The sequence below is a fragment of the Nerophis lumbriciformis genome, linkage group LG24 (assembly GCF_033978685.3).
Source record: "Nerophis lumbriciformis linkage group LG24, RoL_Nlum_v2.1, whole genome shotgun sequence".
Classification (NCBI taxonomy): domain Eukaryota; kingdom Metazoa; phylum Chordata; class Actinopteri; order Syngnathiformes; family Syngnathidae; genus Nerophis; species Nerophis lumbriciformis.
The window spans coordinates 17,617,830-17,636,306 of NC_084571.2; the positions used below are offsets into that span (position 1 = coordinate 17,617,830).

At 41.3% G+C, this 18,477-nt stretch overlaps 1 protein-coding gene across 1 annotated transcript; it reads left to right on the forward strand.

The window, feature by feature from the left end:
- The first annotated feature begins 617 nt into the window (after positions 1-617).
- Positions 618-18,318, forward strand: lrrc57 (leucine rich repeat containing 57). Its single transcript, XM_061981727.1, has 6 exons — positions 618-781; positions 6,921-7,025; positions 7,091-7,226; positions 7,296-7,564; positions 8,638-8,823; positions 17,932-18,318. Exons 2-6 carry the CDS (start codon positions 6,942-6,944, stop codon positions 17,971-17,973), a joined length of 717 nt encoding a protein of 238 aa, XP_061837711.1. The 5' UTR covers positions 618-781; positions 6,921-6,941; the 3' UTR covers positions 17,974-18,318.
- The last annotated feature ends 159 nt before the right edge of the window (positions 18,319-18,477 follow it).

The window sequence follows — 18,477 nt, forward strand, 5'->3', positions numbered from 1 at the left end:
TAGTTTTTAAAAATGTGTTAATGAACAACCAACATATATCCACAATGTACATAAAAGTCAAGGCACTTTCAACGATTTTACATCCATTAGGTTGAGAAAATTATGACAGTAACAGCATGTCAAGGAAATAAAATAAAAGCAAATACAAATAATATTAAGCCCTGTGATGAGATGGCGACTTGTCCAGGGTGTACCCCGCCTTCCGCCCGAATGCAGCTGAGATGGGCTCCAACACCCCCAAGACACCGAACGGGACCAGCGGTACAAAATGGATGGATGGAATAAATTATATGCTAAAATACAAAATTCAGAAAGACAAAAAAAAAGGCTAATTTAAATCACTTAAAACAATGTTCAATAACGATATCAAATTTAAGGGCTTGTGTACTTTTCCAAGATTTAATTTATCATTTGAAACCATTAAGCCAATTAGAAAATGAAGGTTTTACTTTCAGAAATCGACATGTATGTATAAAAATTGTGCTTGTAGCATAATAATGTTGACAAAAAATGATATGTTGCCATCATTTGTAAATATGCCAAATGTGATCTCTTCTATTGTGAATGGGGAGTACGAACAGTAGGTGGTGGTGTGCTTTCCCATGTCATGGCAAACCAAAACGAAGAAGAACCGTCGCCGTGACGTCACTTCCGGGTATTTCCAGTCTGCACAACACTTGGGCGGCTCGCTTCTCTGAGCTCTTCTGAATCTTCTCAGCTTTTCCCCAGGAGCGTCACACGTTTTGTCGGCGCGGTGAAAACTGTGGGACCGCTTAGCAAGGTAACTATTGTGCTAATGTTAGCTGACATTATTAGCTCGACTTATGCCAGATAAATAGAACCACGATCAAGTTAAGTGCACCTCGTTGTAGAAATGTCACACGACTCCAACTCTACTCTTTCGCTTTTGTAATGACGACCGATATTAAACAAGCTAACATGGCTAGGAACTAATAGCGCCTCCCAGCTGGACGGTGACGTCACTCCATGACGTCAGCCCTCACGTGCCGTGTGATGACAGTACGACTTATTGTACTCTCCAGAATGAATACAATTCTCAAATGAATAATAGGAATATAGACTGACTGATACATTTTGTGTATGTCAATATTGTTCTATTGAATATTTCAGTTTTGCTTTATAGCTGAAAGAACAGAGTGAGTGAGGAGGAAAAACGTGACAAAAATATTGTCATTCCATTTTTATCAGAAGAACTTTGAACCAACACAACACCTCAGGGAGAAACTACTCCTTTGACAACAAAGTCTTCAGGTCTAGACTCAGATGTCTACCTGCACCTCAGGGAGAAACTACCACTTTGAAAACAAAGTCTTCAGGGCTAGACTCAGATGTCTACCTGCACCTCAGGGAGAAACTACTCCTTTGACAACAAAGTTTTCAGGTCTAGACTCAGATGTCTACCTGCACCTCAGGGAGAAACTACCACTTTGAAAACAAAGTATTCAGGGCTAGACTCAGATGTCTACCTGCACCTCAGGGAGAAACTACTCCTTTGACAACAAAGTCTTCAGGTCTAGACTCAGATGTGTACCTGCACCTCAGGGAGAAACTACTACTTTGAAAACAAAGTCTTCAGGTCTAGACTCAGATGTCTACCTGCGCCTCAGGGAGAAACTACTTCTTTGAAAACAAAGTCTTCAGGTCTAGATTCAGATGTCTACCTGTACCTCAGGGAGAAACTACTCTTTTGACAACAAAGTCTTCAGGTCTAGACTCAGATGTCTACCTGCACCTCAGGGAGAAACTACTCCTTTGACAACAAAGTTTTCAGGTCTAGACTCAGATGTCTACCCGCACCTCAGGGAGAAACTACCACTTTGAAAACAAAGTCTTCAGGGCTACACTCAGATGTCTACCTGCACCTCAGGGAGAAACCACTCCTTTGACAACAAAGTCTTCAGGTCTAGACTCAGATGTCTACCTGCACCTCAGGGAGAAACTACTTCTTTGAAAACAAAGTCTTCAGGTCTAGACTCAGATGTCTACCTGTACCTCAGGGAGAAACTACTCCTTTGACAACAAAGTCTTCAGGTCTAGACTCAGATGTCTACCTGCACCTCAGGGAGAAACTACTACTTTGACAACAAAGTCTTCAGGTCTAGACTCAGATGTCTACCTGCACCTCAGGGAGAAACTACCACTTTGAAAACAAAGTCTTCAGGGCTAGACTCAGATGTCTACCTGCACCTCAGGGAGAAACTACTCCTTTGACAACAAAGTTTTCAGGTCTAGACTCAGATGTCTACCTGCACCTCAGGGAGAAACTACCACTTTGAAAACAAAGTATTCAGGGCTAGACTCAGATGTCTACCTGCACCTCAGGGAGAAACTACTCCTTTGACAACAAAGTCTTCAGGTCTAGACTCAGATGTGTACCTGCACCTCAGGGAGAAACTACTACTTTGAAAACAAAGTCTTCAGGTCTAGACTCAGATGTCTACCTGCGCCTCAGGGAGAAACTACTTCTTTGAAAACAAAGTCTTCAGGTCTAGATTCAGCTGTCTACCTGTACCTCAGGGAGAAACTACTCTTTTGACAACAAAGTCTTCAGGTCTAGACTCAGATGTCTACCTGCACCTCAGGGAGAAACTACTCCTTTGACAACAAAGTTTTCAGGTCTAGACTCAGATGTCTACCCGCACCTCAGGGAGAAACTACCACTTTGAAAACAAAGTCTTCAGGGCTACACTCAGATGTCTACCTGCACCTCAGGGAGAAACCACTCCTTTGACAACAAAGTCTTCAGGTCTAGACTCAGATGTCTACCTGCACCTCAGGGAGAAACTACTTCTTTGAAAACAAAGTCTTCAGGTCTAGACTCAGATGTCTACCTGTACCTCAGGGAGAAACTACTCCTTTGACAACAAAGTCTTCAGGTCTAGACTCAGATGTCTACCTGCACCTCAGGGAGAAACTACTACCTTGAACAACAAAGTTTTCAGGTCTAGACTCAGATGTCTACCTGCACCTCAGGGAGAAACTACTCCTTTGACAACAAAGTCTTCAGGTCTAGACTCAGATGTCTACCTGCACCTCAGGGAGAAACTACTACTTTGACAACAAAGTCTTCAGGTCTAGACTCAGATGTCTACCTGCACCTCAGGAAGAAACTACTCCTTTGACAACAAAGTCTTCAGGTCTAGACTCAGATGTCTACCTGCACCTCAGGGAGAAACTACTCCTTTGACAACAAAGTCTTCAGGTCTAGACTCAGATGTCTACCTGCACCTCAGGGAGAAACTACTACTTTGAAAACAAAATCTTCAGGTCTAGACTCAAATGTCTACCTGCACCTCAGGGAGAAACTACTACTTTGACAACAAAGTCTTCAGGTCTAGACTCAGATGTCTACCTGCACCTCAGGAAGAAACTACTCCTTTGACAACAAAGTCTTCAGGTCTAGACTCAGATGTCTACCTGCGCCTCAGGGAGAAACTACTTCTTTGAAAACAAAGTCTTCAGGTCTAGATTCAGATGTCTACCTGTACCTCAAGGAGAAACTACTCCTTTGACAACAAAGTCTTCAGGTCTAGACTCAGATGTCTACCTGCACCTCAGGGAGAAACTACTACCTTGAACAACAAAGTTTTCAGGTCTAGACTCAGATGTCTACCTGCACCTCAGGAAGAAACTACTCCTTTGACAACAAAGTCTTCAGGTCTAGACTCAGATGTCTACCTGCGCCTCAGGGAGAAACTACTCCTTTGACAACAAAGTCTTCAGGTCTAGACTCAGATGTCTACCTGCACCTCAGGGAGAAACTACTACTTTGACAACAAAGTCTTCAGGTCTAGACTCAGATGTCTACCTGCACCTCAGGAAGAAACTACTCCTTTGACAACAAAGTCTTCAGGTCTAGACTGAGATGTCTACCTGCACCTCAGGGAGAAACTACTCCTTTGACAACAAAGTCTTCAGGTCTAGACTCAGATGTCTACCTGCACCTCAGGGAGAAACTACTACTTTGAAAACAAAATCTTCAGGTCTAGACTCAAATGTCTACCTGCACCTCAGGGAGAAACTACTACTTTGACAACAAAGTCTTCAGGTCTAGACTCAGATGTCTACCTGCACCTCAGGAAGAAACTACTCCTTTGACAACAAAGTCTTCAGGTCTAGACTCAGATGTCTACCTGCACCTCAGGGAGAAACTACTCCTTTGACAACAACGTTTTCAGGTCTAGACTCAGATGTCTACCTGCACCTCAGGGAGAAACAACACTCCTTTGACAACAAAGTCTTCAGGTCTAGACTCAGATGTCTACCAGCACCTCAGGGAGAAACTACTCCTTTGACAACAAAGTCTTCAGGCCTAGACTCAGATGTCTACTTGCACCTCAGGGAGAAACTACTCCTTTGACAACAAAGTCTTCAGGTCTAGACTCAGATGTCTACCTGCACCTCAGGGAGAAACTACTACTTTGAAAACAAAGTCTTCAGGTCTAGACTCAGATGTCTACCTGCACCTCAGGGAGAAACTACTCCTTTGACAACAAAGTCTCCAGGTCTAGACTCAGATGTCTACCTGCACCTCAGGGAGAAACTACTCCTTTGACAACAAAATCTTCAGGTCTAGACTCAGATGTCTACCTGCACCTTAGGGAGAAACAGTACTCAAACATGTACAGATTGTGGACAGGGAGGACAGATGGTACCAAAGAGGAGTGAGGGAAGCCATGTACGTCAAGATTAAAAAAACATCCCCGAACAGAAGAGATAGTCAGTCTTCCACATACAACACTGTCCTTTCAACCATTCCTAAAAGACTCTGCAATTTAGCCTCCAGCAAATAAGAGTTAGAAACAGTCTGCTCACAGAAGGTGAGCAGAATGACATTTGTTTACATCTGAATGGAATGTTTACATGGGGGATTCTGACTATTTTGGACTTGTAGTAGTGGATCCACAGTGATGGTTCTGCCACACAATACTTTAATACTAACCAGGGGGGGTTCTCACTACCACAGGGCGAAACAATCTAAGTCTAAGACTAGATCTGACCAATCTAGGTCTAAGACTAGAACTGACCAATCTAGGTCTAAGACTAAATGTGACCGATCTAAGTCTAAAACTAGATGTGACCAATCTAAGTCGAAGACTAGACGTGACCAGTCAAAGACTAGACGTGACCAATCTAAGTATAAGACTAGACGTGATCAATCTAAGTCTAAGACTAGACGTGACCAATCTAATTCAAAGACTGGATCTGAACAATCTAAGTCTAAAACTAGACGTGACCAATCTAAGTCTAAGACTAGGCGTGACCAATCCAAGTCTAAGACTAGATGTGACCAATCTAAGTCTAAGACGAGATGTGACCAATCTAAGTCTAAGAAGAGATGTGACCAATCTAAGTCTAAGACTAGATCTGACCAGTCTAAGACTAGATGTGAACAATCTAAGTCTAAGACTAGATGTGACTGATCTAAGTATAAGACTAGATGTGACCAGTCTAAGACTAGATGTGACCAGTCTAAGACTAGATGTGACCAATCTAAGTCTAAGACTAGATCGAACCGATCTAAGTCTAAGACTAGAACTGACCGATCTAAGTCTAAGACTAGATCTGACCAATCTAAGTCTAAGACTAGATCTGACCAAACTAAGTCTAAGACTAGATCTGACCATACTATGTCTAAGACTAGATCTGACCAATCTAAGTCTAAGACTAGCTCTGACCAGTCTAAGACTAGATGTGACCAATCTAAGTCTAAGACTAGATGTGACCAATCTAAGTCTAAGACTAGATGTGACCAATCTAAGTCTAAGACTATGTCTGACCAATCTAAGTCTAAGACTAGGTCTAACCAATCTAAGTCTAAGACTAGATCTGACCGATCTAAGTCTATGACTAGATCTGCCCGATCTAAGTCTAACACTAGATCTGACAGATCTAAGTCTAAGACTAGATCTGACCGAGCTAAGTCTAAGACTAGACGTGACTAATCTAAGTCTCAGACTAGACGTGACCAATCTAAGTCTAACACTAGATGTGACCAATCTAAGTCTAAGACAAGATGTGACCAATCTAAGTCTAAGACTAGATCTGACCAATCTAAGTCTAAGACTCGATCTGACCAATCTAAGTATAAGACTAGATCTGACCAATCTAAGTCCAAGACTAGATGTGACCAATCTAAGTCCAAGACTAGATCTGAACAATTTAAGTCTAAGACTAGATCTGACCAATCGAAGTCTAAGACTAGATCTGACCAGGCTATGTCTAAGACCAGATCTGACCGATCTAAGTCTAAGACTAGATGTGACCGATCTAAGTCTAAGACTAGACGTGACCAATCCAAGTCTAAGACTAAACGTGACCAATCCAAGTCTAAGACTAGACGTGATCAATCCAAGTCTAAGACTAGACGTGACCAGTCTGAGACTAGACGTGACCAATCTAAGTCTAAAACTAGACGTGACCAATCTAAGTCTAAGACTAGATGTGACCAATCTAAGTCTAAAACTAGATGTGACCAATCTATGTCTAAGACGAGATGTGACCAATCTAAGTCTAAAACGAGATGATATTTATTCGTGGAGCAGTCTCTCATTGGTCACACAAAGACACGCCCTCTTCCTCACACTTGTCCAATCAGAAAGGGTTGCATTTTAATTTTCCTGAGGGAACTCTCCTGAAGGAATCAATAAAGTATCTATCTATCTATCTATGAACATGGAGCGTGATCCGCAGGGACCCAGGATGTCATAGTCATGGACTGACGATTGGTTGATTGATTGATTGATTGATTGATTGATCGATTGATCCGCAGGGACCCAGGATGTCATAGTCATGGACTGACATGATTGATTGATTGATTGATTGATCGGCAGTGACCCAGGATGTCATAGTCATGGACTGACATGATTGATTGATTGATTGATTGATTGATTGATCAGGACTAGGGTTTTGGCGTCCAGATGGGGAACAGCGCGCTCAAGTCCCACCTGGAGATGTCCCAGAAGACGGGAGTGTTCCAACTGACTGGACGAAGCCTTCAGGAGGTGAGAGAACTTCAGAGAACGTAGTGGAAATGTCAAGTCTTGATTTGGGTCTTTGTGGACTTCAGTTTCCTGAGGAGCTTCAACGGCTCACCTCCAACCTGAGAACTCTTGACCTGTCAGACAACAAACTGGAATCACTTCCCCCTTTCATAGGAAACTTTGCACAGCTCAGAAGTTTGACACTCAACTCCAACCGACTGGGTCAGTCACTACCTCTTTGTGGTGTGGAACCATGGTCCGCCTTATGGTCCATGTGTTGTTTGTCCCCAGGTGGACTTCCCACCGAGATTGGGAATCTGAAGAAACTGGAGACTCTGAGTCTCAGCACCAACCGGATCCAGCAGCTGCCTCCAACCCTGGACCACCTCAAAGCCCTGCGGACCCTCATTCTGGCAGGGAACCGTATTTCGGAGTTCCCCAAGGGACTGGGGGGCCTGAGACAGCTGGACCTGCTAGATTTGTCCCGCAACCAAATTCAGAGTGTCCCATCATACGTGTCGGAGCTGCAGGCCATTGAAATCAACCTCAACCAGAATCAGGTACCAGTGCCACACCATCCAATCAGTCCAAGCTCAACCAGAACCAATCAAGCCACTTGGGTACTGGTCTAGTTCAGAGTTAGTCCGGAACACCAGTTTCACTTCCATTGTCCTCAAATCACATACACAAGGTGGTTCTAGTCACAAAAGGGAGAAGCAGGTAGCACACAATGAAGTCAAGAACCACAAGCAGTTAGCACACCATGAAGTCCAGAACCACACGCAGGTAGCACACAAGGAACTCCAGAACGACAAGCAGGTAGCACACCATGAAGTCCAGAACCACAAGCAGGTAGCACACAATGAAGTCCAGAACCACAAACAGGTAGCACACCATGAAGTCCAGAACCACAAGCAGGTAGCACGCAATGAAGTCCAGAACCACAAGCAGGTAGCACACCATGAAGTCCAGAACCACAAGCAGGTAGCACACAATGAAGTCCATCACAACCAGAACCACAAGCAGGTAGCATACCATGAAGTCCAGAACCACAAGCAGGTAGCACACCATAAAGTCCAGAACCACAAACAGGTAGCACACCATGAAGTCCAGAACCACAAGCAGGTAGCACACCATGAAGTCCAGAACCACAAGCAGGTAGCACACCATGAAGTCCAGAACCACAAGCAGGTAGCACACAATGAAGTCCAGAACCACAAGCAGGTAGCACACCATGAAGTCCAGAACCACAAGCAGGTAGCACACCATGAAGTCCAGAACCACAAGCAGGTAGCACACAATGAAGTCCATCACAACCAGAACCACAAGCAGGTAGCATACCATGAAGTCCAGAACCACAAGCAGGTAGCACACCATGAAGTCCAGAACCACAAGCAAGTAGCACACCATGAAGTCCAAAACCACAAGCAGGTAGCACACCATGAAGTCCAGAACCACGAGCAGGTAGCACACCATGAAGTCCAGAACCACAAGCAGGTAGCACACCATTAAGTCCAGAACCACAAGCAGGTAAGCACATCATTAAGTCCAGAACCACAAGCAGGAAGCACACCATGAAGTCCAGAACCACAAGTCAAGTGTTTCAGTTCTTGGGGTGTTGCTGGTCTTTCAGATCTCAGTGGTGGCAGAAGAAGTGTCGCGATGTCCTCGTCTTAAAGTCCTGCGAGTGGAAGAAAACTGTCTGGACTTGTCCTCCATTCCTTTGTCCATCCTCAGCCAGTCCCACGTGTCTCTCTTCTCTGTGGAGGGAAACCTCTTTGAGGTCAAGAGTCTGCGGGACCTGGACGGATACGACAAGGTGCTAATGTGCTAGTTAGGCTAACAAATATGGCAGATACCACAAGGTGATAATGTGATAGCTAAGCTAACAAATATTACGTATACCACAAGGTGCTAATGGGATAGCTAGGCTAACAAATATGGCAGATACCACAAGTTGCTGATGTGATAGCTAGGCTAACAAATATTACGTATACTACAAGGTGCTAATGTGATAGCTAAGCTAACAAATATGGCAGATACCACAAGGTGCTAATGTGATAGCTAGGCTAAGAAATATTACGTATACTACAAGGTGCTAATGTGATAGCTAGGCGAACAAATATTACGTATACCACAAGGTGCTAATGTGATAGCTAAGCTAACAAATATTACGCATACCACAAGGTGCTAATGTGATAGCTAGGCTAAGAAATATTACGTATACTACAAGGTGCTAATGCGCTAGCTAGGCGGACAAATATTACAAATACCACAAGGTGCTAATGTGATAGCTAGGCTAACAAATATTACGTATACCACAAGGTGCTAATGTGCTAGCTAGGCTAACAAATATTACATATACCACAAGGTGCTAATGTGACAGCTAGGCTAACAAATATTACGCATACCACAAGGTGCTAATGTGATAGTTAGGCTAACAAATATTACGTATACTACAAGGTGCTAATGTGATAGCTAATCTAACAAATATTACGTATACTACAAGGTGCTAATGTGATAGCTAGGCTAACAAATATTACATATACCACAAGGTGCTAATGTGACAGCTAGGCTAACAAATATTACGCATACCACAAGGTGCTAATGTGATAGTTAGGCTAACAAATATTACGTATACTACAAGGTGCTAATGTGATAGCTAATCTAACAAATATTACGTATACTACAAGGTGCTAATGTGATAGCTAGGCTAACAAATATTACAAATACCACAAGGTGCTAATGTGATAGCTAGGCTAACAAATATTACGTATACCACAAGGTGCTAATGTGATAGCTAGGCTAACAAATATTACAAATACCACAAGGTGCTAATTTGATAGCTAGGCTAACAAATATTACGTACACTACAAGGTGCTAATGCGCTAGCTAGGCGGACAAATATTACAAATACCACAAGGTGCTAATGTGATAGCTAGGCTAACAAATATTACACATACTACAAGGTGCTAATGTGATAGCTAGGCTAACAAATATTACGTGTACCACAAGGTGCTATTGTGATAGCTAGTCTGACAAATATTACAAATACGACAAGGGGCGAATAATTCCGGATTAGGGTTAGATTATAGGTTAGCTAATTTTCTAGCTAGGCTAGTAATTATTATATATAGCTAGAAATGTTGATGGGCCTGCTATCTGTGCTGTGAACGTTTGGTCTAGGGTTGATTGAAGCTAAAAAGCTGGTATAAGTGTTAACATAAAATGAGTTAGCGTCTTATAAGTTGGCGCCAAGATTCAAAAGCCATAAATTAAAAGACTAGCGTAAAGTGTTAGCATGCTAACACATGTTAGCATAAATTGAGTTAATATACTTGTAAGATGCCACCAAGTTTCAAACCCCATAAGTTAAAATGCGAGCATAAATTGTTAGCATGTTAACATCGGATACGTTAACATACTTCTAAGATGGTGCCAAGTATCAAAAGCTAAGATTTGTAGGTTTAAATCAAATGAGCAATAATGCTGGCATAAACGTTAGCAGATAAGTTAGCATATTTCTAAGATGGCACTGTCACGCCAAATTTCTTCCCCCTACAAAAACCTCTCCACCCCCATTTACTTCAGGGGTCATTTCCTCTTACGTCATTGACAGCGATCGATAACACTTCGGCTTTGACACAGGACAGCAGCACACACAATATTGTAGTGAAATGGTTTCAACAATAATGTTGATTTAAAGTACAGACATTTAACAGTATTATATTATTAATTAATATTAGTGAAATGGTTTCAACAATAATGTTGATTTAAAGTACAGACATTTAACAGTGTTATATATTAATTAATATTTTTTGCACATTACCACGAAGACAGAAGTTCCCAGCAGCGGCCCTAACACTCCGCCTGAAATTTTCCCTAACCCTCCGCCTGGAATTTTTCAAAGCCTGCTAGTGTTTGACATAAGTCCCCTGGGAAAGATAAAGACAAATGTCATTCAGTGACACCACCATTTTCAGGAGATTTGGATTCTATCGATCGCTGTCAATGACGTAAGAGGAAATGACGTAAGTAAGAGGAAATGACGTAAGAGGAAATGACCCCGGAAGTAAATGGGGGGGGGAAGGTTTTTGTAGGGGGAAGACATTTGGCGTGACAGCGCCAAGTATCAAAAGCCATGATTTTTAGGTTTAAATCAATTTAGCTATAATGCTGGCATACCTTAGCATACTTCTCAGATGGCGCTAAGTTTCAAAGTTATAATGCTAGCATAAAACATTAGCATGTTAATGTACTTCAAAGTATCAAAAGCTATGATTTTTAAGTTTGAATTAAATTACAAATAATGCTAGCATGAAATGTTAGCATGCTCAAGTTGACATGTAAACAATAGAGAAGTAAGCATTTGTCTAAGATGGTGCGAAGAATCAATTCCAAATCCATTGTTTTTATGTTTAAAGGAATACAATTGGTTCAAATCCAAGGATAAAATGTTAGCATGCTAACGTAGGAAAAGTTGGCACACTTCAAAGATGGCACCAATGATCAAAATCCATAGTTTTTTTGTTTAAACAAATACAATTAGTTCAAATCCTAGCATAAAACGTTAGCATGCTAACATGGGAAAGTTGGCACACTCTAAGATGTTTTTAGGTGTAATGTCATTGTGGGGACAGTATTGTCACACAGTATTATTCCAAAAAGTACACAAGTACAAGTACTACTGTAGTACATCATGGTGTGACAGGATGTCTTCTCTCCGAGGTACATGGAGTATTATTATTATTATGGGCCTGCAAGCAGCCCATATTGTTATTGCTCATACTTCAAGCTTTATTATGGGACTGCTGCAAGGCCAGCAGCCCATATTGTTATTGCTCATACTTCAAACTTTATTATGGGACTGCTGCAAGGCCAGCAGCCCATATTGTTATTGCTCATACTTCAAACTTTATTATGGGACTGCTGCAAGGCCAGCAGCCCATTCACTGCTAAACAGCAGTGAATGGGCTGCTTCCATGCAACCAGGCCCATATTGTTATTGCTCATACTTCAAACTTTATTATTCAACTTCTTGTTCCGCACGTTTCTCTTACCGCCACTACGAGATGAACCGGCCAAAGCACCCCCACATGTGTTATACCGTCGGAAAGGTCTCGTTCGCGCCAATGGCAGAAATTTAAATTGGGAACATTTCGTGTTACCATGGCAACGCTATTAACAAAAATACAACAACACCTTTTGTTTAATACAGGATGAACCGGCCAACGAACCGCCACATATGTTACACCGTTGGAAAGGTCTCGTTTGCGCCGATAGGCGTATCTTCAATTGGGCACATTTCAAGTTACCATGGTGACGCTATTCAAGAATAAACAAAAAAGTGGGCCAATTGAATAAGAACGTACCTTTATAATGGGTAATTTTCCAGCACATCTGCGAGATGACCTCCTCTCGTAGCTCAGCCATTCTTTCACGTAGCTCAGTGCTTAACGTCTCATTTTGTTCACACACTTGTCTACTCTAACCCTGGCTAAAAAGTTTTAATGTCCATTGTTTGGTTTTGGCTGGATGGCCATCGGAGTAAGGCGAGCGCCATCGGCTCAGCCTTTCCCTATTAAAGCGGATGGCTCACACTCTAATTTACTAGAGGCTGTAAACCCAGAATATTTGCTTTTTTTTGGGTGAACAAACTGTCGTCACGGCGACATTTTTTATGCCACTGTCATGTGTTTCGGTGAAGACGTTGACACACTTGTCCTCTCTCAGAAAATGTCACTTTTATGGAGCTCATGTGTCCCATGTGGCTTCTGCTGGGCCTCAAAGCCAAGAAAGTCAGCTAAATCTCTTATCGAGTCCTGATGTTAAAATTTCAGAACCAAACAACACAAAAATTCTTATTTTCCTACTCACTCTAACTCGGCCATTTCTCCACTTATCGGAAATCTGAGAACACCGGAACGTTCCTCAAAGCCTTGAGGCGCTCACGGTTTTTACGAAAAGTGGATAGCTCTAAGCGTTTGCCCACAAGCAGACATTGTTCGGCATGAAGTTTTTCTACAAATCCTCCATTACTTCCTGTCATTGCGTAATAGTAGCAGCCTCATCAAATTACATGAATTCCTTTGATGTCACGTAACAGCCCCTCCCCTCAGGTATCTTAGTCTGTTACAGTGTTAACAGATCATTTCATGTTACCATGGCAACACTATTCACCACAAAAAAACACCTTTTGTCTACTACGAGACTAAACGGCTAACGAACCCCCACATATGTTATACCGTCGGAAAGGTCTTGTTCGTGCCGACAGGCGTATCATAAATTGGGAACATTTCCTGTTACCATGGCGACGCTATTCACAAACAAAAACATGGGGTTAACAGTTCAATGGGCACACAACATCACTACACCAACAAATACTCCATCCATCCATCCATCTTCTTCCGCTTGGTATTTGTTCTTACCCAGTCATGTGCTAGCTTCTTAACGTTAGCCTGCTAGTATGCTAACATTAGCATGGCTACGTTTCCAGCTAATATTACACTTTTTTTGTGTAATTCTGCAGCCATACACCTTAGAGCAGGGGTCGGCAACCCGCGGCTCCGGAGCCGCATGCGGCTCTTTGATCACTCTGATGCGGCTCAGCTGCATATTTGCCGACCCCCCCCGATTTTCCCGGGAGACTTCCGGATTTCAGTGCCTCTCGCAGAAAACTCCCGGGATTAATATTCTCCGATTTTCACCCTTACAATAATAATAAGGGCGTGCCATGATGGTACAGCATTTAGCGCCCTCTACAATCTGTATAAACAGCGTGCCAGCCCAGCCTCTTGTTATATGCATCTGCTGCCTGCACACGTAAATGACAGCAAGGCATACTTGGTCAACAGCCACACAGGTTACACTGACCGTGGCCATATAAAACAACTTTAACACTCTTACTAATAATGCGCCACACTTTGAACCAAAACCAAACAAGAATGACAAACACATTTCGGGAGAACATCTGCACATTAACACAACAGAACAAATACCCAGAATCCCATGCAGCCCTGACTCTTCCGGGCTACATTATACACCCCTGCTACCACCAAACCCCGCACCCACCCCAACCCTGCTCCCTCACACATCACGCCTTTCTGCGCGCTCTCTGTGTACTCCTGGCATCTCTCCTCGCGCTCTCATGTTTCTTTTTGGCACTTTGGGGGCGGGTATGCTTAGACGGCCCCTCCTTTTTGGCACTTTGGGGGCGGGTATGCTTAGACGGCCCCTCCTTTCTGATTGGCTGTGAGCATTTTTCATATGACCAATCATTCTCCAGCGTAGCAACGTTGTATCCATCTTACCTCGGACAGCTAGCCTCAATCATTACATTGATGGCAATGGTACATGTACTAATTAAATTACCATAACTTGCTCGATTTTCGACCAATTAACAAACGGTTTGCCTTGTTACAAATCTTATTACATGTAGATATGACATAGGATGCTGTACCTGTTGAAATTAACTCTTTCGCTTTAAAAAAATATATACTTAATTGTGCAACATAGTTGTGTAGGGTCAGTGTTAGTCAGTTCTCTGATTATTTTAAACTGTTTCAGAATACATTATTAAAAGCTATTTTTAACATTTTAAAAACAAAATTCAAAGATTATTTCATTAATTTTATGGCTGAATCAAAAGAAATTCCATAAATTAGAAAACAAATGTTCAAGAAGAAGTGAAAATATAAAATAATGTTATGGTTGGATGTTATTACTGGTGGACCAGTTCTGGCTGAAAGATGTGATTATGGTGTTTGTTGTCTTATTATTTATTTGGGTCACATTTTGTATTACCCTGTATTGTGTTTATGTGGTATGAGATAACCTTCATCAGCGCGCAACATTTTTTTAATCCACTTCTTCCTCCGTAAATCTTGATACATATTGACGATGACCCGCCCTGCTATACTTCTGATTGGCTCTGAGCATTTGTCAGCATTTTTCGCCTGACCAATCAGAAAGAAGGGGCCGTCTAAGCATACCCGCCCCCAAAGTGCCAAAAAGAAACATGAGAGCGCGAGGAGAGATGCCAGGAGTACACAGAGAGCGCGCAGAAAGGCGTCGCGCGCGCGCAGAAAGGCACCGCACGCGCGCAAAAAGGCACCGCACGCGCGCAAAAAGGCACCGTGCGCGCACAGAAAGGCACCGCGCTCGCGCAAAAAGGCACCACGCGCGCGCAAAGGGGTGTCGCGCGCGCGCACGAAGTGGAGAATCAGCGCGCGATAACAGATTTTATGCGCTCGGATTTTTGGCACTAATGTGACGCCATAGTGGGCCGCGTGTCTGAGACCCTTGGTTAATACATAGCACGAAGCAAAAAAAAAACTTTGTATTCAGTGTTATTTCATTTTAAATTTCAAAAGATTTTTGTGGCTCCCATTGTTTTCTTTATTTTGTGAAACTGGTCAAAATGGCTCTTTGACTGGTAAAGGTTGCCGACCACTGCATTAGAGTAATATAACTTGTAATGTGACACACGCTAACATCAAAGTGCTAACTTTTTGTTTGCAAATTTTACAATTTTTTTTGTCTAATTCCGCAGCCATACACCTTACACTCATATAACTTGGTATTTGAAACATGCTAACTGTATGCATGATTACGTTAGCATGCTATCATTAACGTGCTCGCTTTTTGAGCTAATTTTGAATGAGCTAGTTTTGCAACTGTTTAGCCCAGAGTCATACAACTTGGTACGTGACACTTGTTAACTTTTAGCATGCTAGCATACTTGTGAGAACATTAGCATGCTAGCTTTTTTTGCTAGCGTATCTCATATTAGCATGCTAATGTTTTATGCTAGCTTATTTGCTACATTCTATGTCCATACTAACAAATACTGCATTTAGGTATTTCTTCTTTACCCAGTCATTTGCTAGCTTCTTAACGTTAGCATGCTAGTATGCTAACATTAGCAGTAGATCGTTCCCAGCTAATATAACACTTTTTTGTATATTTCCGTATCCATACACCTTAGAGTAATATAACTTGGAATGTGACACATGTTAAGAGTTAGCATTTTAGCACGCTAATATCAAAGTGCTAACTTTTTTTTGGGGCGGTATAGCTCGGTTGGTAGAGCGGCCGTGCCAGCAACTTGAGGGTTGCAGGTTCGATCCCCGCTTCCGCCATCCTAGTCACTGCCGTTGTGTCCTTGGGCAAGACACTTTACCCACCTGCTCCCAGTGCCACCCACACTGGTTTAAATGTAACTTAGATATTGGGTTTCACTATGTAAAGCGCTTTGAGTCACTAGAGAAAAGCGCTATATAAATATAATTCACTTCACTAATTCACTTCATTATGTCTTCTCTCCTCAGTACATGGAGTATTATTATTATTATTAGTATGTCTTCTCCTCAGTACATGGAGTATTATTATTATTATTATTATTATTATGTCTTCTCTCAGTACATGGAGTATTATTATTATTATGCCTTCTCCTCAGTACATGGAGTATTATTATTATTATTATGTCTTCTCCTCAGTACATGGAGTATTATTATTATTATTATGTCTTCTCCTCAGTACATGTAGTATTATTATTATTATTATGATGATGTCTTCTCTCCTCAGTAGATGGAGTGTTATTATTATTATCATTAGGATGATGATGATGTCTTATCTCCTCAGTACAAGGAGTGTTATTATTATAATTATTATTATGATGTCTTCTCTCCTCAGTACATGGAGTATTATTATTATTATTATTATTATTATGTCTTCTCTCCTCAGTACATGGAGTATTATTATTATTATTATGTCTTCTCCCCTCAGTACATGGAGTATTATTATTATTATGATGATGTCTTCTCTCCTCAGTACATGGAGTATTATTATTATGATGTCTTCTCTCCTCAGTACATGGAGTATTATTATTATTATTATTATTATGATGTCTTCTCTCCTCAGTACATGGAGTATTATTATTATTATTATTATCATCTCTTCTCCTCAGTACATGGAGTATTATTATTATTATTATTATGTCTTCTCTCCTCAGTACATGGAGTATTATTATTATTATGATGTCTTCTCCCCTCAGTACATGGAGTATTATTATTATTATGATGATGTCTTCTCTCCTCAGTACATGGAGTATTATTATTATGATGTCTTCTCTCCTCAGTACATGGAGTATTATTATTATTATTATTATTATTATTATTATGTCTTCTCTCCTCAGTACATGGAGTATTATTATTATTATTATTATCATCTCTTCTCCTCAGTACATGGAGTATTATTATTATTATTATTATTATGTCTTCTCTCCTCAGTACATGGAGTATTATTATTATTATGATGTCTTCTCTCCTCAGTACATGTAGTATTATTATTATTAAGATGTCTTCTCTCCTCAGTACATGGAGTATTATTATTATTATTATTATTATGTCTTCTCTCCTCAGTACATGGAGTATTATTATTATTATTATGTCTTCTCAGTACATGGAGTATTATTATTATTATTATTATGTCTTCTCAGTACATGGAGTATTATTATTATTATGTCTTCTCTCCTCAGTACATGGAGTATTATTATTATTATTATGATGATGATGTCTTCTCTCCTCAGTACATGGTATTATTATTATTATTATTATCATTATGATGATGTCTTCTCTCCTCAGTACGTGGAGTGTTATTATTATTATGATGATGTTTTCTCTCCTCAGTACATGGAGTATTATTATTATTATTATGATGTCTTCTCTCCTCAGTACATGGAGTATTATTATTATTATTATTATGTCCTCTCAGTATATGGAGCATTATTATTATTTTTGTCTTCTCAGTACATGGAGTATCATTATTATTTTTGTCTTCTCAGTACATGGAGTATTATTATTATTATGATGTCTTCTCTCCTCAGTACATGGAGTATTATTATTATGATGATGTCTTCTCTCCTCAGTACATGGAGCGTTTCACCGCCAACAGGAAGAAGTTTGCCTGAAAGCCACTTCCTGAGGACACAAGTGGGCGGGGCCAATGTTTTCCCAGCAGAAAGGAAACACTTAGACGTGTCATCAGCTGACCTGTCATGGCGGCCCACGTTGCCATAGCGATGCGCTTGTTGCAGCCGGCAAAAACAGGAAGTGAAGCGAGCAGCGATTAGACACTTCATGTGGAAGATGATGTCATCATGTGACGCCAATGACGTGAGAATGGAAGTAAGCCCCTCCCCTCCCCTCCCACGTGCTGGCTTTGTCTCCACTGTCAAGCTAGCCACATTAATAAATGAACTTTCGAAATAAAAGCATACATTTGAAGGAATAAAGTAGTTTATCTCCGACATAAAGGTTATTGCAAGTATTGTGTAGTTATTTTGGATATGAATATTAATGCATGAAACAAAGTATTTTATTCAACATGTGACAAAGTTTGAATAAACGTCAGTTATGATCCAAAGCATTTTGTTTTGAAGGCGCTGAATCGCGCATCCGGTGTGGTGTGACGT

What these genes read in the sequence shown, in the direction of transcription:
- lrrc57 (XM_061981727.1), top strand. Translation starts at nt 6,942, where the DNA reads ATGGGGAACAGCGCGCTCAAGTCCCACCTGGAGATGTCCCAGAAGACG. An exon ending in ACTCAACTCCAACCGACTGG is followed by an intron (nt 7,227 to 7,295) that starts GTCAGTCACTAC and finishes GTTTGTCCCCAG; the next exon opens with GTGGACTTCCCACCGAGATT. An exon ending in ACCTGGACGGATACGACAAG is followed by an intron (nt 8,824 to 17,931) that starts GTGCTAATGTGC and finishes TTCTCTCCTCAG; the next exon opens with TACATGGAGCGTTTCACCGC.